We start from the raw sequence: 24,175 nt of genomic DNA on the forward strand, positions 1-24,175 counted from the left end.
AGAAACAGTTATAAATAACATAAACAAGCTACAACTACTGTACATCAGATTCCTGACTTAGGACAGGTGCAAACATTTGCAGCGGGATTAAACGTTATGACCATTTCTGTGACTTATTTGCAAATTTGACTTTAATTGAGTGTCACAAGTAAATCGAGAACTATTTAACCATCTGAAGCATCTGAGTGAGTCATCTTCTTTTGTTTAATATAAGAACTTTGTTATGAAATATCGACTCATCTTCTTTTGTAGTTGACCACTGTGTCGTTTGTAGTCTTTTCAAATTATCAATTCCATTGTCTCCTTTGAAGTTTCTTTTCTTTTTCTTTCTTTTGTCCTAAATACAAGTTTGATATAAAGATTTGTTGTTGATAAACTTTTTGGCGAAGGGGTATGGAGGGTACACAATAACGTAACATTTGAAAGATCCTTCAAAATGAACCTTTATTAATGGTATAAGACTAAACTCAAACAAATATAAATGCATTGTCTGGATATACTGGAAGGCTTAAAATTAATTTGTGATCTCTATTAAAATTTGTGTCAAATATCATCTGGTGATTCATAGAATTAAAAAAAATGTTATATTTGTTTTTATTTCTATAATATTTGATGCATTTGTATAATTTAATGTTGTGCTCCTACTGTGGGTGAACGCTTATGTCATTCTCCGTCGGATATTATGAAATATATAGATAGGAAAGGTACAAGAGAAGCAAGAACAAACAATAGACAAACACTTGATAAAATCAACAGAAACAATCAGACCTACTGCAACAGTAGTTTAAACCCTGGCTCGAATTCTGCACATTCTAGTTGTTGTTTTTTGAAATCTTCAATAGGATCCCATCGCAGTTGTTTTAGATATGGCTTGGTTAAAGTTCGGAGTTCTGCAATTGATGACCATATCTTTTGTTCGATGAAATGTTTAAATGCCGGTTTAATTTGCTTGATAAAGTCATTCAGTAGAGGCATTTTTGGACTCAACGGCAATATCTTTTCGATCGCCATCAATTCACCACGATCAACATGGGAAGGATTCGGCGCTGAATTCATGAGGATTGTGATGCTTTCTTGTGTCATCTTTTGAATTATATTTAAAAACAAATTTACATATCTACTATGGTGCTCAAATATAATAGCTGTCTTTATTGGTGATAACGGCCTCAAATGATCGGCCTCTTTCCAACCAAATACATTCAGGTTTCTCAGGAAGGGGTCAGGCAGAAAAGCATCGTCTACGCATTTTGAAATGTAATTCAGAATGTCCAACGTACAGGTTTGTTCTGTGCATGATCCAGTACATTTTTCAAGATGTTTTAAAACTGCCGACTTTACAAGATATGATGGTAAATCGTGGTAATTTCTCAAAATATACTTGAGGAACTTCTGGCAGTCTCTATGTGTATTATCCATTGCCCTTAAGATAGCAACTTCGGCAGGAGCAAAATCTATCAACCAACACCCACAACCCTCTTCATCGTCATCTTTTTGGCAGCCTTTTGGGACAAGGTAACAATTCTGTCTTAGTTCAAACGCACGACTCTTATGTGTCTGGTCATGGAATAATGGACACCTTTGGTCTCTCTCGAATTGATCGATTTGATCTTTAGTTATTTCTATAGCAGGCATAGTATCTACACTGATCTGCAAGCCATCCGAATCAAATAAAACATTCCAAGCTTCAATTTCATGTTCACCTAATACTTGAAGGAGAGCGTGTTTGATATTAGCACTCAGCTCAGTTTCCTCCAATTTGCGTTTACTTTGCTTTAGTTTACCAGATTTTTCTGAAAGGTCACCTACTTTTGTTAAATATGAAAGTAAATGTTTTCGAAATTCCCAAGAATGAAGCTGTGTGTTTTTAAAACACTCGTCTAGTGTTACTGGGTGGACATCAAGAAAAAGTCGTACATAACCTGGTCTGCATCCCTCTTTAATAACTAGTTCATCAATAGGGAAATCTTTCATCTGGAGAATCATCATGAAATCGAATTCATCGGCTGTGAACAATCGACTACCTTCCTCCATACTACCTACTGGTATAACTTTAGCTAGTTCAAACTTCAGATTTTTACTTAAAGCTTTTTCCCAAATTTTTCCGATCAGATCTTTTGTTGATTTTCTAATGTCGTCGATATCTCTGTCACTTGTTCTTAGTTTAACAGACTTCATCACAGTTTTAAAGTATTTGGTAAATGTAGTTGGACTCTGAGACATGTTAATATCTTATACTTGAGTTATTGCTTTTTCTGAAATATATAAACTACGTTTTATAATTTTCTATAACACACTTATACTACATTAATTTTCTGGGGTTTTTTTTCTAATCCAGTTTTTAACCTTATAAATTATAAATAAGGAAGTGTAGTGTTTTGATACATTATCATGACAAATAAATATTAAAAAAAAAAATTTTATCATTAGAAAAACGTAAAACCAAACGTGTGATAACATGCCTCCATTGTAAACGGACTATAATTTTGGGTCAAATTATTTGCAGTTTTAATAAATCATAATTTACGCAAAAAACAGAACTATCAAAAGACTGCTGAATTTACCTGAATAATACAAGTCCAGTATTCAAAGTTTGTTTATACTGTATGCCTATAACTTTCCGTTATTGTAGGTTCGTGTGCAGTTTAAAATATGTAATCCGAAACCCACATGACATAAAATAACAAGTAGCTGCTTATCGGTAATCATTAGACACAGATAATATAATACAGTGGTAGAATTTTCGGCTTTCGCTTCTGTTTAATGTCATTTTCTTGGTTACGGTAATTTTTAATTAAGATTCAACTGTAAAGTTGAACATGGCTTACCTAATATCATAAAGATGGCATCATTTCAAGTTATAATTGTCTCTAATACTAGTTTTTTTAATTTATAGTTCCATAGCCTTTTCTTAATTACTGACGATGTCGATATTGTAAAGAAGTAAACATGAGCACTCGTTGATGTCAGAAAGTTAATACATCATCGAAAACTCGCCCAGTCATTAATATAGTACTGTTTGCATTGCGAAATATACGTTTCCTCGCTTTAATAAAAAGTACATAGTACAAAATGCATTACCATGGGCTATGTACTACTGCATCCATACCAACTTCTTAAATTAAGACTAAACAAAGTTCAATATGTATAGATTTTCTTACCCAAATATGAAATGGCTTGAATTTTGCCAAAAATGTTCAGGTATCAGTAGTAATAAGTACGTGTTCCTATTCTTATCCTCGTCCCTGTGTTTAGGCGTGTTTAACAATTCTGTGATTGTATGATTTACTACATGGTTCATTGCTTTTACCTTGTTCCCTCATAAAGAATATTGTTATTTATAATTCAAAATATACACTTAGTATTCAGATATGCCAATAATTAAATACTCCTTACTTAAAATAAAATAGTAGATCTATTACATCGTTTTAAAATATATTGAAGACTTTAATTAGATTAAATCTCAAACGATATAAACATGTTTATCAACGATATCAAGTTTGTTGTACCAGATTTCGCCTTTTTTGTCAAATCTTGATTATTGATTCAACACACACACATATATATATATATATATCAGTTGTTCTACCTATAAGTCAAATGAGTTTTGTTTAAATATACTTTTTCACTTTTTTGGTCTTTTGGAAAATGTTGTTTGTGCTGTATTTAGACCCTTCTACGACGCATTTGTTTAGCATGCACACGTATAAAAACTGCGGTTTTTATCTAACGCAATCATAAGTTTAAACGTAGTTTTCAATTTAGACTTGTTTATGTATATATGAATAATAACGGTACTATGAAGAATGAAATAACACTTCTCGTTACCTTGATGATAGTTTTGCTGTTAATAACCAAGTATACTCTGATCATTCTGCTAACATTTACCCCTAAGAAAACTTCAGAGATAAATATAATATACGACATATACTAGTACACAGCAATAATTGTTCTCTAGTACACAGCAACAATTGTTCTTTTTTATTATATAATATATTGTACTGAATTTTTATCGCGTATTATTGTCCTTTTAGCAGCATTTTTAACATTGTCATATAAGCAGTGAAGGAGGAGGGGTCATAAAAATAGGTTCTACTAACTATTTTGTTTTCTTAAAATGTCCTGTTCCAAGTAGGATATATGGTAGTTATTATTTTCAGCCCATAACAAACCATGACGTTGTCAGTTAATTTTCGATTTATGAGTTTGACAGTCCCTCTGGTATCTTTCGTCCCTCTGTTATCAAAAAGTAAAATCAAAACAGTACTGGAAAAAAGTAAAATCATAAAAGTTCTGAACTCCAAGGAAAATTCAAAACGCAAAGTCTCTAACTAAATGGCAAAACAAAATGCTAAAACACATCAAACGAATGGTCAACAATTGTCATATTCCTGACTTGGTACAGGTATTTTCAAATGTAGAAAATGGTGGATTGACCCTAAATCGATATTATATCTGTCCCAAGTCTGGAGACTGTAATTATGTGGTTGGCATGTCGTTGGTTGACTACTTTCATATTTTATTTTCATTTTATTGTACTTACATTTACTCAGGTCGTTGATTTCTTTTAAAAATTGTTTTTATGATTTCTGTAATTTAGAAACCTTTTACAGATTACTATACATATTGAATGTGGTTCATTGTTTTGAGTCCGAATGTTGACCTACATTCTTAATGTTTGGTCCCATGGGTACATCTTCTGTCTTAATATAGTTCGTTCTTATGTTGTACTGTTATACCACTGTCTCAGGTAAGGGAGAGGGTTGGGATCTTGCTAACATGTTAAACCCCGCCACATTATGTATGTATGTGTCTGTAATTCAGTGGTTGTCGTTTGTTTATGTGTTACATATTTGTTTTTCGTTCATTTTTTGTACATAAATAGGGCCGTTATTTTTCTAGTTTGCATTGTTTTACATTGTCATTTGGGGGCCTATTATAGCTGACTATGCGGTATGGGCTTTGTGCATTGTTGAAGGCGGTGACTTATAGTTGTTTATTTGTGTGTCATTTTGGTCTATCGTGGAGAGTTGTCTCATTGGCAATCATACCACATCTTCTTTTTTATACTTAACGCAGTTTTACACATTACATAACTTCTCAGACAAAACAGAAAGTTACTTTGAATCTGCTTGCTGATTAAGAGAATTTTAGAGGCATTTCTAAAATAAAATGTATAAGTTTAAATCTTACTACGTCGCTAAATTGATATCCTTTTAGAAAAAGTTTGACTCCTTACAAAAGTGTTGATTATGTATCTTTCTATAATAAATTTTAGACACTACTACGATCTTAAATTGATATCTTTTTAGCATAATTCTGTTCAAATTGTCAACGTGGGATTTACAAGCTTTTTTAAGAAGATTAAAATTACGTTTGCAGGTTACCGCTGAATTTCAATAAATCCAACGTAATAAATGCACAAAGTATTACGAAAGATATTTTAATGAAAAAGAATCTATATGCCTTTGATAAAAATAATGCCAACGATGTTAATTTATTTTATCTATAGAATGTTCATTACTGAATTTACCAATAGAAATAAGAAGATGTGGTTTGAGTGGCACTAAGAAAACTCTCCATCCAAGTCGCAATGTGTAGAAAAGTAAACAATTATAGGTAAAAGTACGGCCTTCAACACGGAGCCTTGGCTAACACAGAACAGCAAGCTATAAAGGTACCCAAATGCCTAGTGTAAAACAATGCATACAGGAAAGCCAACGGTCTAACCTATAAATTAAAAAGGCCATGTATGAACAAAATCAACAAAGGACAACTATTAAACCACAGGCTCCTGACTTAGGACAAGTTCAAAAAAATGCAGCCGGTTTTAACAGGCACCAACCTTCATCCTTACATTAAAAAATAGTGTAACATAACATCGTAGGACGACATACTATAGAATATCAATTGAAATGGCTAAACTCGATAAGAAAAAAACAAGTAAACATACACCGAACGAATAAATGTGATGTATGACACAATATAAATATAATATTAATTAAAAAAAAACGGGATAAAAAAAAACAACGTCAAAAAGATAACTCTTACCCTGGACAAAATGGAATTGAATAGATTAACATACACAGGTAAATTTGAGTATAATTATTTTGCTGTTAGGAGTACGGAAATACATTTGTTGTTCCTATTACGATCAAAGTAGTGAAAATGTTTCTATCGTCGCACAATATACCGAGTACCGAGGTGTTCAGAATTGATTAAACGAAAGACCGACCGTAGGGAGGTCATTCTTTTAGGCAATCCTTACACCCCGAGATGTGTTCTTCAACAAGAAAAACCTTAAAATATGTATTATCTTGATTATATACCAGCAACTGAAAACAATATTGCAAATTGTCATCACCCGATAATGGTGATATGTAAGCAGTTTATTGTACCTACTTAATTTATGAAAAGAGTGCTGTGAGGTGTTTTTTCCCGCAGTTAGTGAAAGCCAGTTTATTTAAAAAAATATTTTAACAAATGATCTAATCAGAAATAAAGACTGTGTGTGGCAATACAGAGAATCCGAATTTCAATCTTTACTCCATAGATCCCATTTTGCTAGGTCCGTTGCTGCTATTCTAAAGAAATATAATAATATTTAATCATTTAACAGAGTGGGAGAAATATATAAGTGAAAAAAGTTAAAAACTAACACGAAGAAAGCACGAAATCGAAATACCAGTCAATGTAATACGAACGCGTATATTTATACACGTATTTACTTGTTTGCACCTGTCCTAAGTCACAAATATATCGATTGTTTGTGTGGTTTATAAGTGTTTCTCGTTCCTCGGTTTTATATAGATTATACCGTTGGTTTTCTCATTTGGATGGTTTTCAACTAGTAATTGTTTAGCCCTTTATAGCATGCTCTCTGGTGTGAGCCAAGGCTTCGTGTTGAAGACCGCACTTTGACCTATAATAGTTTTACTTTTAAAACCTGTGACTTCGATGGAGGGTTGTCTCATTCGTAGTCTTACCACATTTGCTTATATCTATGAAGTTCAAAGTTTGATTTCCAATCCAGTGTGAATCACTTAGATTTTCAAAATCCTACACACAAATGTGTTAAATCGGACATGTTTTAAAATCCCCAAATGGCAACAAAAAACTATCAAACAAAATAAATATAAATGTGAATTATAGTTTGCATTTTGGTCAACGAAAGTAATTACCTTACACGAGTGATTATTCTATGTCTTGAAGCATATGTCATTGAAACTTAGTATCATCCGGGTTAAAACAATGTTTTATTATTCTGGAAGAAAATAACTCCATATAGGTATAAAAATATAGATAAAGCAACATCTATATACAAAAACAAGGGTGGATGTATTTTTATTCATCATAAAAACCTTCTAAAAGAATACAAAGAAGTAGGTTCAGTAAGACCCCTTTTTGGCCCCAAAATATAGCGGTTTTACAGAATTGCTTTAATGTAAACTTTTAGTTATTTTTTGGAAGGTATAATGCCTCTGCTACATAAGTATGGGCTGTTTTTTGGCATTACAATGCACATATATATCGGTACTTGCATCATTAAGTCATGCTAAATTACTGAAATCTTCACAATTTCATCTTTTTAGTTTCCGTCTTAAATGAAAGTGGCCGCATTCGTGTTCATTCTTGATATTGAAATGTAAGTTGTGTTTAATGATAAAACATAACATATATAAAGGTTGAGGATGAACACGGATGCGGCCACTTTCATTTGTGACAAAAGCCATATGAAAAGTGACAGTTTTTGGCATATTTGATAGATTTTTCATATTTAAGCTAGAATCGGTGCGTTTTAAATGAGTGAATCAGTTAAAATTTTTCACAAAAAATAATTGAATCAATTGAAATAGACATATAAGTGTTTAAAAAGTGTCCAAAATCCTTCGTCAGATGAACTTGAAATTTGAGGCCAAAACCGGCCTTTAACGGGCCTCCTCCTTTGATAATTTAAAATAATGTTTCAAATTATTGATGACAAATTCGATTATTAAACCAATGTAAACAATGTTCAAAGATCTTATCACAATATAAAGATTACCTTACTAATAATTTGATGGTTTAAAGACTCAAATGATTTAAACGGATCACAAAGTGATTACCGCGCTTTGAGTACAATTTAATTGTAAAATCTAGGCTGTGAAATACCGTTTATAATAAGATTTCTACAGCCAAACTTATTACAAAATGTAATCAAATATTTATACCTGTGAATGAAGACTTTATGATTTAATAGTGATGCATTGATAACCTTCGTTAAAATTTATGACATCATTACACAAACGTCATAACAAACCAGTTGCGATATATAAATGCCGTATAATGGAGCTAAAGGAACATCACCGTCTCAAAAAGGAAAATTAACAATAGGGGATGAAAAATATCGACTCTTTTGTCGTAAATTTTATTATGGATTTTCCCTTTAGACATTGAAATAATTAATTATAGAAAAGGACAAGTACTGTTGTTTATGTTAGATTTATTTAAAGTAAGTTTTTTTGGTAAATTTCTGTAGTATATTCAGAGAACTCTGGATAATTTTATATCATCCAGATAATGGTATGTATTTTTTTGAATGTGTCAACCAAATGTACTTGTAACAATGACGTGTATATACTGATTTCGGACATACATTGAGATTCATAGTTAATAAAGGCAACAGTAGTATACCACTGTTCAAAAGTCATAAATCGACTAAGAGAAAACAAATCCGGGCTACAAATTTAAACCGAGGGAAACACATCAAATATGAGAGAAAATCAACGAATCAACAGAAACTCTGAAATGTAACAAAACACAAACAACAACGCAACAGCAACAAACTATAAGATATTTGTGAATACAGGAATAAATGTGTTATTAAAGCGGCACAATTACTGCCATGGAAATACTTACTGCCTGTTGATAAATTATATCGCCGAAACGTTCGTATATGTTGTTCAGGGAAAAATTAAAACCATTTCATTCATATCTAAACATTTACATTGTTTGTCTGTATGTCTTTTTCATTTTTAGCCATGGCTTTGTCAGTTTATTTTCAAATTATGAGTTTGACTGTCCCTCTGGTATCTTTCGTCTGTCTTTTACAGTAAGTGAATATGTCATTCTTTCCTTTTTCGTTACAGGGAAGTCTTTAGACGAGTTACAGCAACTAGATTAGCAATGAGATTTTTCAAAATAGATGTAAGAAGGTGTGGTATGAGTGCCAATGAGACAACTCTGCATCCAAGTCACAGTTTGTAAAAGTAAAGACCATGTAGTCAAATATGAAAACTTTTCTTGATAAGATTGTGTGGAAGTTTAGTAAAGTGAGTATCAAAAACATAACTGTAAATATAATTCAGAGGACCATCAAAAGGACGTTTTTTGTTTTTTTTTTATCTAAAACCTCTAAAAGAGGTGTTAAAAATACCAGAAACACATTCAAACTCATTACTCAAAAATAAACTGACAACGCCATGGCTAAAAAAGAATACGACAAACAGACAAATAATAGTACACAAGCCACAACATAGAAAACTAAAGACTAAGAAACACGAACCCCACCAAAAGCTGGGGTGATCTCAGTTGCTCAGGAAGAGTAAGAAGTGCCTGCTTCAAATTTGGCACTCGTCGTGTTGCTCGTGATATTACCAACTCGGTTAAAAGTCTCATTCGGTAGGTCACATTCATGAAAGGGAAGGGGATTGCAGTTACGACGTAAGGAACATATCCGATAACATCTATGAAACAGATATTCCATAACGATTAACCAACTCGTCATGGCATCCATTAAATTTGCGAATGGAAGTTTTCAACCTTACCATTTGGAATTCTTCGTTTAATAAGCTTCCTTGTGACCAGCAACCCTCTATCAAGAAAATCATTATAGGAAATACAAGTCCGGGAATATCGTATCAACTGGGAGATATATACTTCGTATGAAGCCGTTGCTTAAATTTCGCTACATAGAAATTAAAGTTAACAATCGAAATGATGAAATCATCTCTTTTGTCGTAATATTTTTTTGTTTTCAATCGGCCCTCATTGTCAAATTTTAGATGTAAGTCAAGATATGAGGCAGACATAACTGTATCCTTTTTGTATCCTTTATCTCTTGTTCGATGGGATATATGCGTTCAACGTAGACACCACATTTTGATTTTTAGTGAGAGAACATCATCTATATAGCGGGAAAAAAAGCTAAAGGATATTGCTATTTTTTTTCTTTAAAAAAATCCTGTGTCGACTCTTAAGAAAAGGGAACAAGTCGGCAAGAAGAAGGGCACAATTAGTTTCCATGGGAATACCGATAGTGTGTTGGAAATAAACATTTTTTCATACGCTTTATTACAAAATGCAATAACAAGTTCTTCGTTAGTAGTTCGTAAGGTAGTTAGAAGCACTGACAGTTTTGTAGTAGACCACTTACAAGATGCCGAGATGAAACACGAACAATGGTTGTTTGTGTAATCTATGTAACCAGTATAAAGTCGGGACTTTCAATTGTTCGAAAGATACTTTTAGCTGAATGAAGGAAGTGGTGAGATTGATTACAATTTGACTCTCTGGGGAGCGTACGGACTTGAATGTAAAACAATTGATAATTTCAATTTAATTTGAAAACTCCCGTATAGTAAATGCGCTCTAAATGCGTCCCACCATTACTGCGCTATTGTGTGCCTTTGTGGTTCTTTATTACCTACATAACGAGGCATTTGGATACGGAGGTAGAGTCATTGAATATATATGTTGGACTCAAATCTATGGCTTTATTTATATATTTTAAACAGAAAAATGCCGTTGATGATTTTTATGTTTATCGATACATGGACACAGCCTGTGATGAGAAAAGTTTGTAAGAATACGGAGAATATTTATAATAATTTTAAGAATAAGGAGATATGGTACGATTGAAAATGAAACAACTATCAACAAGTTTTAAAAAGAAGATAAAAGCAATTAAATGCAACCGTAGTTCTGCAACAATGAGAAAAAAAACATAAGAACAAAATATAAAAAAAACAATTTAAAAGGGCTTAACGCATCAGATTGATATAAAGCAGAACAAGCATCTCTAACAAAAACACAGAGTGAATGTTGATTGGTATTTATACATCCCTATGTACAACATGATTCAAATTAGAGATATGCGAATACTCAATTTTTACAAAGTTTGGTGATCATGTTGCATATATCTACCCTTTCCATCTTGAAATGCTAAAAGAAATGATGCAAAAGATAGAGTTATATCTGCTTCACAAAAGAGATGAATTAAGCTTTCCAATTTATGAACTTTCTATTTCTAGCAACGCCTGTATATGGAGTATGCATATCCCAGGGCTTTTAAGTAAGCTTTTAAAACAAGAGTTCTGTTTGGTGAAATTGAAATATTTTATTTCAATATTTTCTGAAACCTATACAAGTTTGTTGACTGCTATGGCATATATTTGTCTCACTGATGACGACGGAAATGTTCCAATTGTCTTAATCACCACCTTAACTCCACCTTCTTTTCTCCACTAGTATGATAAACCAAATAACACTTTTTTGAATTTGAAATTACATAGTCAATGCGACGGGTGCCACAGAAGTTCTTTTTTCGATGTATTTATTTAGAGTCATTTCTTTCTAACCAAAATTTTGTAAACGTTGTTTGGTGTTTGTTGTTGTTTTCTAAACGCTTCAAAAGTAGAAACAAATACATCGTTTAATCAATGTTTACTGACCTGTTTGAACTTTCCATAATGCATGCACATGTTGTTGGTAAACAGACTTTTTTAGAAACGTAGAAACAAATTCATCGTTTAATCAGGTTGAAGGTGTTCTAACAAACGATGAACGACAAACTGTAGACGCATTTCAAGCGAGTGCATAGTTTGTCAAAGTTTATGTAAACTTTACAAACGTATGTTAGAAACAAATGATCAAAATATGCGTGCGCTTAGCCACTTGCATCGTTTGTGAATGAAGAAATGCACCCTTAGATAAATCCGAAGGGAACCGCTTTTTTAATTTATTATCACTGTTATCTTTTCAGAGTTATGATACTTATAAAAAAAAATAAGGTATGATAATGAGTACAACAAAAGAGCGAGCTATAAAAATCAGTTGAAAAAGGCTTCACTCATCAGATGGATATAAATACAAAAATTACACAGAGTGGACGTGGCCGGGTACTTTTATTTCGCCTCTATTTGATAAGCGTACATAATGCTTATAACAACGGAGTTTAAGTGAATGAAATTTAGTTTGGAATAAAGATGGTTTATATATTAACTGAATCAAAGATGTTTAACCCTATCATATAATTATGTTCACCTACCAAACGACGAGCATGTCATACAGTAGTTGTCGATGGTTGGTGTTTGCCATTTTTGTTTTTCGTTAATTGTTTAAATTAGGTCATTTTTTTTCTCTTTTGAATTGTTTACTTTTGCCTAGTAGTAATTTATTGCTGTTTATACAGCAATGATTTTGCATCAATTTGAATGTTATATGGACTCTGTTAATATTTGTTTGTTTGTGATGTATGTTTACACAGATTTGGCTGCTGTGCTCCAGTTATTGTCCCATTAACAATATAGTGGAACAACACAAATTGGAGGTTAAGTTAGCTATAAAACCCAGGTTTAACCAAAATTTTCTTCGTAAAATGCCAATACAAGTCAGGATAATGGCAACAGTTTCCACCTTTTCTGTTAGCTGATAAGGTTTGATTTTGTCAGTTTTGATATACTACCCCTTATTGAAATTTTCTTGGAGCTCGGTATATTTGTTATAAATTTTGATACCTTTATCCTTCGGTTTTTATTTTCATATTTCATATAGGGTTTAATAAAAAAAAAAAAAATTAGGGAGCTACTATTTGATTTTTTTAGTGTGGGGGGGGGGAGGGCTTGAATGAAATTTGGGAAAAAAAGTAGGACAGGAGTATTAGGTAAAAAAAAAGAAGGCAGGATGAGCAACTTTGATTAAAAAAAAAAATACGGCAGAATGACAACTTATGTACAAAATGTGAGAGTAAACTAATAAAAATGCAGGACCAAACAGAGTGAAAAATAAAAAAAAAACAGGACAATTTTTTTCATTACAGCCCCCAATAACTATCAAATGGTAGCTTCCTTAGCAAAAACGTTGTCCATAGTCGATTATTATTCGCTAGCTTCCGCTAGTTGTATATTTATTCGTTGTTGAGAGCCGTATGTGACTTATAATGTCTGGTTATGGTTGTCTCATTTGCGTTCATTCCATATAACATAATATTACTAGTTTATTGAACATGTAGTTTATAATAAACTGATGTTGAAAGAAATTAAAATTCTCTAAATATATTTTTCCTTATTTCTTCTTGTTTTTGATGTGATTATTAAATCTGTGTGTTGTCTATAATTTAAGAATTTTTTTTTAGTACTCCTTAATATATATTGCTTTCTTGAAATAATAAGATTCAATAAGGTAATAGGGATCTGTTTATTTTATTTGTATTTTTTTCTTGTTGGTTCTTTTAATTGTTTTTTTTTTAAACCTTTTGTTTATATTTGTTTAATTAGCTCCTGTTTGTGTATGCTTTTTTTGTAAGGTGTCAATTATAAAACTTAACACAAATCATATAGATATTCACATTTTTATAACTAGTAATTAATTTAACTTAAGCTAAACTAAATGCATTTAAAGTGACATATGGAAAGGCAAAATGTACATTAAAATTAATGTCAAACTTATGAAAAGAAGATGTGGTATGAGTGCCAAGAGACAATTCACAATAGACAAAATAACATAGCAAGTAACGATTACAGGCCACCGTGTGGCCTTCAACAATGCGCAAAGCCTATACCGCATAGTAAGCAACTTAAAATTTAGAAATTACTGCGACATTTTTATTTTTTGCAGAAAATGCTCCAGCTCGTATTTGGGTTTAAAATGACAAAATCGCAATAATAAATGCACGCATAATTTCTGAATTTACAGTTTTAAAGTCTCCTTTCTTTTCAGATTTAACAAAGGCAACAGTAGTACACCGCTGCTCAATAGTCATAAATCGAATGAGAGAAAATAAATCTGGGTTTCAACTAAAACCGAGGGAAACACATCAACTATGAGAGGAAACCAACGAAATAACAGAAAACAGAACGCGCTGGTGGTAAATATGCAATCAATGTGTTCATCTGTTCATACGGAATGTGCGACCAAAATGTTTAGATAATTCAACATATAGAAAAATATAACATGATGTACCGATAGATCTCCAAATCAAAATAGTAAGAATGTATCAAAAAGTAAAATCACAAAAATACTGAACTCCGAGGAAAATTTTAAAAGGAAAGCCCCCAATCAAATGGCAAAATCAAAAGCCCAACCACGTCAAACAAATGGATAACAACTGTCATATTCCTGACTTGGTACAGGCATTTTCAATCAGTTGACCATATATTAAATAATGATGAAAATTATTGTTATCATTCACCATATTAAACATTTCTAAGAATCAGCAAGCAGGAAATTTGTTTTTGACTGATCTGCCAAGTTTTCACACGTTACGACTACACACTGTCAGACTCCTTATCATTCTGTTCATTTCTTCCATTAAAAAGTGTGAAGAAAATATTTCTTGGACTTATGGACGGAGACACAAAATGTTTGGCAAATTAACCTTAACTCTACCTCACTCCTATTCTGGTGATATACGAATAACGAAAAACACAATATGACTTTAACATACTAGCTCTTGTTCGATCTCTGCATCTTTTGATTGCTGTTTTTTTTAATCTTCAATAAGCGTCCATGACAGCTTTTTCAGATATGGTTTAGTCAAGGTTCGTAATTCTGCAATAGTAGACCATTTCTTACGTGCAATGAATTCTTTTACTGCAGGTTCTGTTTTTTTTAATGAAGTCGTCCAGCAGTTGCAGTTTTTGGCTTATTGGTAGAATATATTCAATAACCATGGAATCACGACAGCCATTTAAAGGATTCTGAATAGTGGTGTTTTCCTGAGTCATCTTGAGAATAGTTTGTAGAAGCAAATCTACATATCTACTATTATGTTCAAATATTATTGCTGTTTTAATTGATGATAGCGGTCTTAAATGATCAAATTCTTTCCAACCAAATGCATTCAGATTTCTCAGGAAGGGGTCGGGCAAGAAAGCTTCGTCTACGCATTTTAAAATGTAGTTCAGAATTTCTAACGTACAGATTTCTTCTGAACTGGATCCTGTACATTTTCCCAGATGTTTTAAAACTGCCGACTTAACGAGGTAGGATGGTAAATCATGACCATGTTTTAAAATATACTTAAGAAATTTGTGGCAGTCTCTGTGTGTTTTATACATTGCCCTCAAGATAGCTTCGGCAGGAGCAAAATCTATCAACCAACACCCACAACCCTCTTCGTTGTCATCTTTTTGGCAGCCTTTTGGGACAAGATAATAATTCTGTTCAAGTTCAAACGCACCACGCTTATGTGTCTGGTCATGGAATAAGAGATCCCGTTGGGATCGTTCAAATTCTTCCTTTTGGCCTTTAGGCATTTCTATAGCAGGCATAGTATCTACACTGATCCACATTTCACCCCAATCAAATGCAACATTCCAAGCTTCAATTTCATGTTCACCTAATATTTGAAGGAGATCGTGTTGGACATTTCCAATCATATCAATTTCATCCAATTTTCGTTTAGTTTGTTTAAGAATTCCAGATTTTTCTGATAGGTCATCTATTTTTTGTAATTGTGATAGTAAATGTTTTCGAAATTTTCAAGAATGAAGTTGTGTATTTTTAAAACACTTGTTTAGTCTTACCGGTTGCTCTTCCAGAAAGAGTTGTACAAAACCTGGTCTGCATCCTTTCTGAATCATTATTTCATCGATGGGAAAGTCTTTCATTTGGACAATCATCATGAAATCGAGTTCATCGGCTGTGAACAATCGACTACCTTCTTCTATACTGCATACTGGTATAACTTTAGAAAGTTCGAAATAATCATTCTTATTCAAAGCTTTTACCCAAATTTTCCTAATGAGATCTTTTGATAATTTTCTAATGTCGTCAATATCTGTGTCAGTTGTATTTAGTCTTGAACAACCTATTACAGATTTAAAGTATTGGGTAAATTCATTTGTATCCTGATTCATGTCAATTTCTTATAGTTGAGCACACATTTTTTTCTGAAATATAAAAAGTATACGAGAATAATTTTTATCCACACTATTTTATCAAAGTTAATGTTTGAATCAAATCAATCAGTTGAAGCTTTGGATTTGTTTTCATTTTTGGTTGTTTTAACGCAACTTTAAAGCACAGCTTATGGGCTATTTCAAAACCACCGTCCCTTCGATGGGAAAACTAACAATCCTAGATAAAGGCAGATGTGGTGTGAGTGCCAATGAGACAACTCTCCATCCAAATAACAATTTAAAAAAGTAAACCATTATAGGTTAAAGTACGGCCTATTAAGATTAGAAGTCGAGTGCACCCGCAGGAGCGGGTTCGAACTCACAATCTCACTGTTATCTGGCCAGTGATTACAGCAGTAACTCCTGCGATCACTCGACCCAGACCCCTTTTAAACTTAAGAAAAATGAATATACAAATTAAAAAGTCATACATCATAAGGAAAACGTACTAATGAACCCTCGGTGATACCATCGCCGTTATTTCATACGGTCTTCAACATATAGTTTTAATTAATCCAATAATAAAAGATTTCTATCTAGCCAAACTCAATTTCAAAGAAAGTAATTCAAAAAAAGATGTTTAAGGAATGGAGCAGTTTTATTCCACAGCATCTACTGTAGATTCATTGTTTTGTGTGGGTATCAAGTTTCATGGATTGAGGAAAAAATGCATTTATGTGGATATTTGATTTCATGACTTTTCCATGTTTTTTTCAAATTTCTACATACAAAGTCTGTGAAAATTTGTTATTCGTTGAGAATTTGTATCCAACGAATAATAATTAATCCACAGTAGTAAGATGCGATGAATAAATTTGCCAACATCGATGATTTCCATTTGTGAAGCGTCCGTTGTCAGTTCCATCAACCTTAGTTTCTGCTATTGATATAAGCATTAACATCCAATCTATATTTTTTCAGAAAAGCCTCATAACTATATCACCTTCTCATTGTATGAAGAGAGCCGTGGTTTGGTGGTTAGTGCATCGGACTACTAACACAAGGTTCCTGGTTCGATTCCCGTTCCGGGATCAAAATTTCGGGGACTGAATTTTCGGCTCTCCTTTGACACCTTTTGCGAGTATGGTCTTGATGAAACGATGATTGTCCATCGGAAGGGGACGATAAATGGCTGACCTGTGTTAAGAGAGAGCAATATCTCTTTCACGTAAAAGACACCCTTGCAGTTTTCGATAAAGAGCAGGCTAATTACGCTGCAAGGCAGCACTCGCAACCGCATAGTGGAAATGAATTAATATAAGTTGCAAAACTTGTTTCCCAATCCACTATAAATAAATATGTTTAAACTATCATTGTATGTGCATGTCTCAGCTTGTTCTCTTCTCAAGAGCTCCAATCATTCAATGTAAAACTTATATAATAAGTTCAAAAGAAATAGGATATTCATTATGGTGATCGATTATTGAGATTTTTGTTTTAACCAAATTACTGTCTTCAGCCAATATCAAAATAAGGACATATGGTGTGATTTAAAACGAGATAACTATCAATTTACGACCATTATTGGTAGTCAATGTAGACCTAGTATTAAATGTACTGATAACTGAACTATTCATTATAATTTCGGCACTTTAAAACAAAAGGATGTCACTGCGACGTCATACAAATATTGACATTGACATAATTTAATGTCAAAATTAATGTGTTACAAAGTATTTTTGGACAAAAGAAATGAGAATCAAACCCCAGAAGAAATAAGGGAGTAATAGGAGAGGACTACTACATTTAAAAAAGATATATACATAACTTTCCATATTATAAAAAGCTACTACCATATCCTCTTTGTAGTCCACACTAAATTTGATTTTAATTGAAAGTTTGAAACAACTCAATTTTTTATTATGACATCAGTTTCATCGATTGTTTGCATTAAGAATATATCTATCCATTTTAAGACACAAAACGCATGTGAAGGTATTTACGAAAAAAATATATAAAGCATTCCTAGCGCACGCAAAACTCATGATACACATACATATATATGTAGCAAGTATTCAACTTTACTTTATTTTTGTCTACTGTTTAAAGAGGCCATCATGTAAGATAATGTAAATGTAAATAAGGTTTACCCAAAAACAAGTTATACACTCGATGAAAGTAATTCTTAACAAAAGTTTGTATTTGTTTTCTTTTTTCATCTTTTTTTTTGACGTGTTGAACAATGTTTTGAATAATATATAAGCCTTTAATTGAATTTAAACATATTTATTTATAGTGGATTGGGTAACAAGTTTTGCAACTTATATTAATCCTTTTCCACTTTGCCGGTGCGAGTGACGTCTTGTAGCGACATTAGCCTGTTTTTTTGGAAATCTTCAAGGGTGTCTGTAACGTGCAAGAGATATGGCTCTCTCTTAACATGGATCATCCATTTATCGTCCCCTTCCGACGCACTACCATCGTTTCCTCAAGACTATACTCGCAAATGGTGTCAAGGGAGAGCCGAAAATATTGTTCAATATTTTACAGATTGGACTGTTATCGGCTAATATTCTTTACGTACTCACACATTATATCTTTTAAACAATAGATCAAATATAATGTCATTATATACTGTAGTTATTGTGAAAACGAGATGGATTTACGGGGGGCCTACAGCATGTACAATGTCATTTAAGAATAATCCTCGACCAGGCCCACACCTACATGTATAAGGGGTAGGAAAATAACAAAAAAACACCATAGAACTAAGACATACTACATTTAGATACACTAAATCTGGATCCAATTCCGCACGTTTCAATTGATCTTCTCTGAAATCTTCAATAGGAATCCATGGTAGTTTTTTAAGATATGGTTTAGTCAAGATACGTTTCTCTGAAATAGTTGACCATTTCTTAAGAAAAATAAATACTAATCAATACGAACCCCACCAAAAGTAAGGGTGGTATCATATTTCTCCAATGGTAAGCATGTGACACCGGTCATGTTGCTCATGATAATAAAAACCTGGTAATAAATCTTATTCTTATTGATATTTTATTCTCATCTATAGCTCTAAATATTTTTTTGTGTTTTCCGCCTGCCAGCTTTACTATATAAATGTATTTTTATGTAAATTCATTATCTTTTTTCAAGAAATAACTACCTCTCGTCTTTGTTCATAATTTTCAGTGGTCATACAGCTATAAAATGCTTCTACTGATTGGCCACAGGACACTTTCTACGTGTCCTTATCTTATATCGGTCAATCACATGCATTCGTTTACCAAACAAATTGTCATTAAAACTCATAAACAGTGCAAGATATAGAAACATCTTTTCTTTTGTGGATTTGGAATATTAAAACTATAAAAAAAGTTGAGATAAAATGTTATTGCCTTTGTACCGAGTTACTTAAAAAGAACAAATATAGAAAAATAAATTTAAAACAAAAAAATCATACATGCATTTATACATACTGGATAAGTCCCTTTAACTGTGGATAGACAACCACACTTTCTAGTTGCAGTTTTTTGAAATCTTCAATAGGGTCCCATTTCAACCCATTTAAATATGGTTTAGTTAAAATTCTTAGTTCTGCAATGGTTGACCATTTCTTTTGTGCTATGAATTCTTGTACTGCCGATCTGATTTTGTCCATAAAAATGTCAAGCTGTGGTGGTAATGGATTCAAGGGTACAAAGTATTCGATTGCTCTGATTTCACGGAGCTCAAATATGTCCTGTGATACACAATGTTCGTCAATTGCAATGTTTTCCTGGGTCATCTTGCAAATTGTCTGTAGAAGCAGATAAACAAATCTACTATGATTTTCAAAAATAATAGCGGTATCTGTTGGTGATTGAGACCTTAAATGACCGGCTTCTTTCCAACCAAACACATTCAGGTTTCTCAGGAAGGGATCAGGCATGTTAGCATCGTCTAATCTTTTTGAAATGACGTTCAGAATATCCAACGTACAAGATTGTTCCGACCTATGATCTGTACATTCATCAATATGTTTAAGAACTGCCGACTTTACCATATACGATGGTAACTTGTGATAATATTTAAAAAGATACTTGAGGAATTTTTGACAGTCTTTGTGGATTTTATCCATTTTCTTTAAGATGGCAACTTCAGCAGGAGCAAAATCTATCAGCCAACATCCACAACCCTCATCATCGTCATCTTTCTGACAGCCTTTTGGCACTAAGTAGCATGTTTGATTAACTACAAACGCGCGATCCTTATGCTTATCATCATGAAATAAAGGACTTCCACGGACTCCCTCAAAGAGTTCAATTTGCTCTCTTGTAATTTCTATAGCTGGCATAGTATCTACACTAATTTCTGTGTTGTGCCATTTAAACAACACGTTCCAAGCTTCAATTTCATGTTCACCTAGTATTTGAAGCAGAGCGTGTTGAACCTGTGTTCGCAGGCCCATATCAGTCAGATCCCGTTTGATTTGCCTTAAATTCCCAGATGTTTCTGAAAAGTCACCTACTTTCTGCAATTGTGACAGTAAATGTTTTCGAAATTCCCAAGAATGGAGCTGATTGTTTTTAAAACACTCATTCAATCTAACATTGGGGTCTTCCAGTAGGAGTCGTACAAATCCTGGTCTGCAGCCCTCCTTTATAACTATTTTGTCAATGGGAAAATCGTTCATTTTGAGAATCATCATGAAATCGAATTCGTCGGCTGAAAACAATCGACTGCCTTCCTCCATACTACCTACTGGTATAACTTCAGATAGTTCGAACTTTTCATTCTTACTCAAAGCTTTATTCCAAATTTTCCTAATCAGATCCGTTGTTGAGTGTCTAATTTCGTCTGTATCATTGTCACTTGCATTTATTTTTACTTCCTTCATCACAGTTCTAAAGTATTTGTCAAATGTATTGGGACGGTTAGACATGTCAGTATCCAAGAAATGTGTCTTCTGAAAGATAAGAAAACAATTTTTTTTTCCTTTTGAAAAATTTAATTAAAATCTCTATAAATTCTGTGCGTCCTTTCTGTGTTTACCTTCATCTGGTACGCTCAAACCTGAACATTGATTGTTTTTAAATTTATGAATTAATATAACCTTATAACGTATATTTGTAAGAGTTGTGGTTCTAAATGGTTTAATGCATAATAAAAGTATTTTGATATACATAATGAATATTCATCGTGCTGAAAATGTATTGACGAACCTTACGTATTGACATCACAGTAGTTTGTGACTTCAAATCATCATATAGAATCTAGGCGATAATTATAGATTTTGATAAAAAAAAAAAAAAAAAAGATATTCAGATTATTATATAAAAAAAAAACCACACACACACACACACACACACTTCTAACTCAAATATGGCTTTGGTTTTGCCATTTGAGTTCAGTATTTTTGTGATCTTACTTTTTTTCAAAAACTAACTAGGTGCACCTCTTATAGTTTACCTAAAGTAATGTCCCCCCTTTTATCCGTAATATTCACGCAAGTAACGATAAGGCACGAGAAACTCATTTTCGTTTTGGAACATCTAACTCATAGTAAATCAAAATATATATTGTACGCTACATCCAGTTTCAGATTGACGTCCAAATCAGAGTCGACTCTCATTTCATAATTGAGAATTGTTCCTTTGCTTTTATGTGGGTTTTTTTGTGCATGTACTGATTTTGTGTCATGGATGGATAACCAATATCTTTCCTTTTCTATTAAGATTTTTAATATTTATGCAAATGTTGATCCCCTTATCGGAGTCCTCTTTCGATTTCTCACTGTACAACCAACCCTTATCATTTTCATGGTTTGAAACCCGATTGATACGACAATACATCGCCGTTTTCGTTAAGTAATAAAATAGGATGTAAATGTTCCGGGTGCTAAAAATCATTAAATAATAATATAGTAAATAAACTTTCCTCTATTTGATACTGTTTATTTCCGCTTTCCACCAGAACGTATATTTATATATTTCTCTTCAAATTATTATTGTTTTAATGTTACAGTTATAAAAAGTCCAATACGACAATCATGGTAAAAAAAACTTTATCAATGTTCACTGTAATTAAGCATTAGAAAAATAAACACGACTTAAACGATACCAGTTGATTCTCCGCAAATTGAAAAATGCATTTATAGCAAATGTGTTTGCCCCTCTTTTGATTGATAAGCAGAGTATAATTATATCCGAAATCTGAACCTAATAGATCAAAGAAAGGAAGGACAGGAAATTCCTATGGTATTTCGAATGATTTATAAAAATCTATGATTCTACTTGTAGGCACAAATTAGAGTGATGGCTACTATAGGCTTGTGATTTGTAAAATAAAACATCAAATAGAAGATTGGTAAATCCAATAAGAACACACAAAATAAATAGCTAATTCATGCCCTTTGACAAATTTGTCAAAATATAGGTCATCAAATGCTCAACTTGTTTGCATACTATTCGTTCCTGTTTATCACGGTTTTCACATATTATTTATAAGACGGTCAAATTTCAGTATAAAAATAATAATAATATCACTTTCCGCTATCCTTTATCCTGTATCATTATCATGTGTTGTTAACTATTACTAAGTAACAGTTTTATATATACCAATTTGCGGAATTGATTCATTCAAAATGCTTATAAAATGCCAGTCTCCTCGAATACTATGAACTTCCTTGATTTATAATTTTCTTTGTAGCTATCAATTCCCCCTTTAGATTACGATTTCATTAAATGTAATTCTTTTGTATAGGCGATTAAAAGATTCTCATCAAAATTGAAATGAATGTACGGGAACTTTTTCTCCATCGAAACGTACTTTTATAAATCCAAATTCAAGGGAATCCATTTTCAAGTATAGGGAAAGTTGAATTTGCCATATAAAATCAACAACTACTGTCGAAAATTTCTGACGTATCTTTTTAAATGTTATCACAAATAACCATCGTATATGGTAAAGTCGACAAATCTTAAACATATTGACGAATGTACAGACCATAGGTCGGAACAATATCGTACGTTGGATATTCTGAACTTCATTTCAAACGATTAGACGATGCTAACAGGCCTGACCCAACAATATGGCAGTTGATTCCTATTCGTTTGATGTGTTTGAGCTTTTGATTTTGTCATTTGATAAGGGGCTTTCCATTTTGAATTTTTCTTGGAGTTTTTGGTATTTTTGTTAAATTACTTTTTACCTTGTCAACGAAACATTAACTAAGTTTTAACACGTTTGTTAATAATTAACATTTAAGTTAGTTCAAGAAATTCTACGACTATGTGTACAACAATTTATTCTGTACTTACAAAGATTTGCTTAAAAGTATCCGCAGTAAATATAAATATATCTACCACTGCATTCACCTGAACTTTGTATATTATAACTAGATAAAGTACAATATTTTTATATTTGCTTACCGGAATTGGTAAGTATTTTAGATTTGCTTACCTGAATTGAAAAGAAAGGAAGCTTGAATTCTGCAATTTATAGACGTATATTCGTATCAATATGAGTGTGTTGCATAGACACGTCCTTGTTTAAAGAGTGTGTGTAGACATATAGTAATTGCTCTCACCTAGTTTCGACATTAACAATAAAGTAAATTATATGCATTGCTAGAATATTCACTTACTTAATTTTTAACATTTAAATACGGAACACATAATGTGAAATTGTGCAGTATTGAATGTATTTGAAGTATTGAATAGACTTCTGCATTTACCTTTAAATTTTTTAAGTTTATCATAAAAATCTAGAATGAATATGTCGCATTTAACAAATGTACAATATTAGTACCACAGGTTTTAAATTTAAACTGCTCCGTGACTCAAGTAATGAACAAAATTGATAAATACTTTCAAATACCCCATTATAAAACTTTATTTTTTTAAATATGAACGTAAATTGTCACTGGTGATATTCTAACTTGAGCCATTCACATACTTATTTGTAATGATATTACATCTTTGGGTTATCATTTTACTTTCTCGATACTGGCACAGAGAAAAGAACGCATATGAATTAGATATAAAAAAAAATAGTTCATAAATACATTCATTATAGATACCAAGATTAGAATT

General features: G+C 32.4%; 2 protein-coding genes across 2 annotated transcripts; both read right to left on the reverse strand.

Moving 5' to 3' along the window:
• Window positions 1-489: 489 nt before the first annotated feature.
• LOC139518772 (uncharacterized) lies at window positions 490-3,284 on the reverse strand. The gene is made up of 2 exons (XM_071310327.1): window positions 3,159-3,284; window positions 490-2,252 (listed from the first exon to the last, which is right to left on the reverse strand). Exon 2 carries the CDS (start codon window positions 2,218-2,220, stop codon window positions 769-771), a length of 1,452 nt encoding a protein of 483 aa, XP_071166428.1. The 5' UTR covers window positions 2,221-2,252; window positions 3,159-3,284; the 3' UTR covers window positions 490-768.
• Window positions 3,285-19,500: 16,216 nt separating this feature from the next.
• Window positions 19,501-23,638, reverse strand: LOC139518773 (uncharacterized). The gene is made up of 2 exons (XM_071310328.1): window positions 23,544-23,638; window positions 19,501-21,048 (listed from the first exon to the last, which is right to left on the reverse strand). Exon 2 carries the CDS (start codon window positions 21,022-21,024, stop codon window positions 19,570-19,572), a length of 1,455 nt encoding a protein of 484 aa, XP_071166429.1. The 5' UTR covers window positions 21,025-21,048; window positions 23,544-23,638; the 3' UTR covers window positions 19,501-19,569.
• Between the last annotated feature and the right edge of the window lie 537 nt (window positions 23,639-24,175).

The sequence above is a fragment of the Mytilus edulis genome, chromosome 4 (genome assembly GCF_963676685.1).
Source record: "Mytilus edulis chromosome 4, xbMytEdul2.2, whole genome shotgun sequence".
Lineage (NCBI taxonomy): Eukaryota > Metazoa > Mollusca > Bivalvia > Mytilida > Mytilidae > Mytilus > Mytilus edulis.

What these genes read in the sequence shown, in the direction of transcription:
- LOC139518773 (XM_071310328.1), bottom strand. Translation starts at nt 21,024, where the DNA reads ATGTCTAACCGTCCCAATACATTTGACAAATACTTTAGAACTGTGATG.
- LOC139518772 (XM_071310327.1), bottom strand. Translation starts at nt 2,220, where the DNA reads ATGTCTCAGAGTCCAACTACATTTACCAAATACTTTAAAACTGTGATG.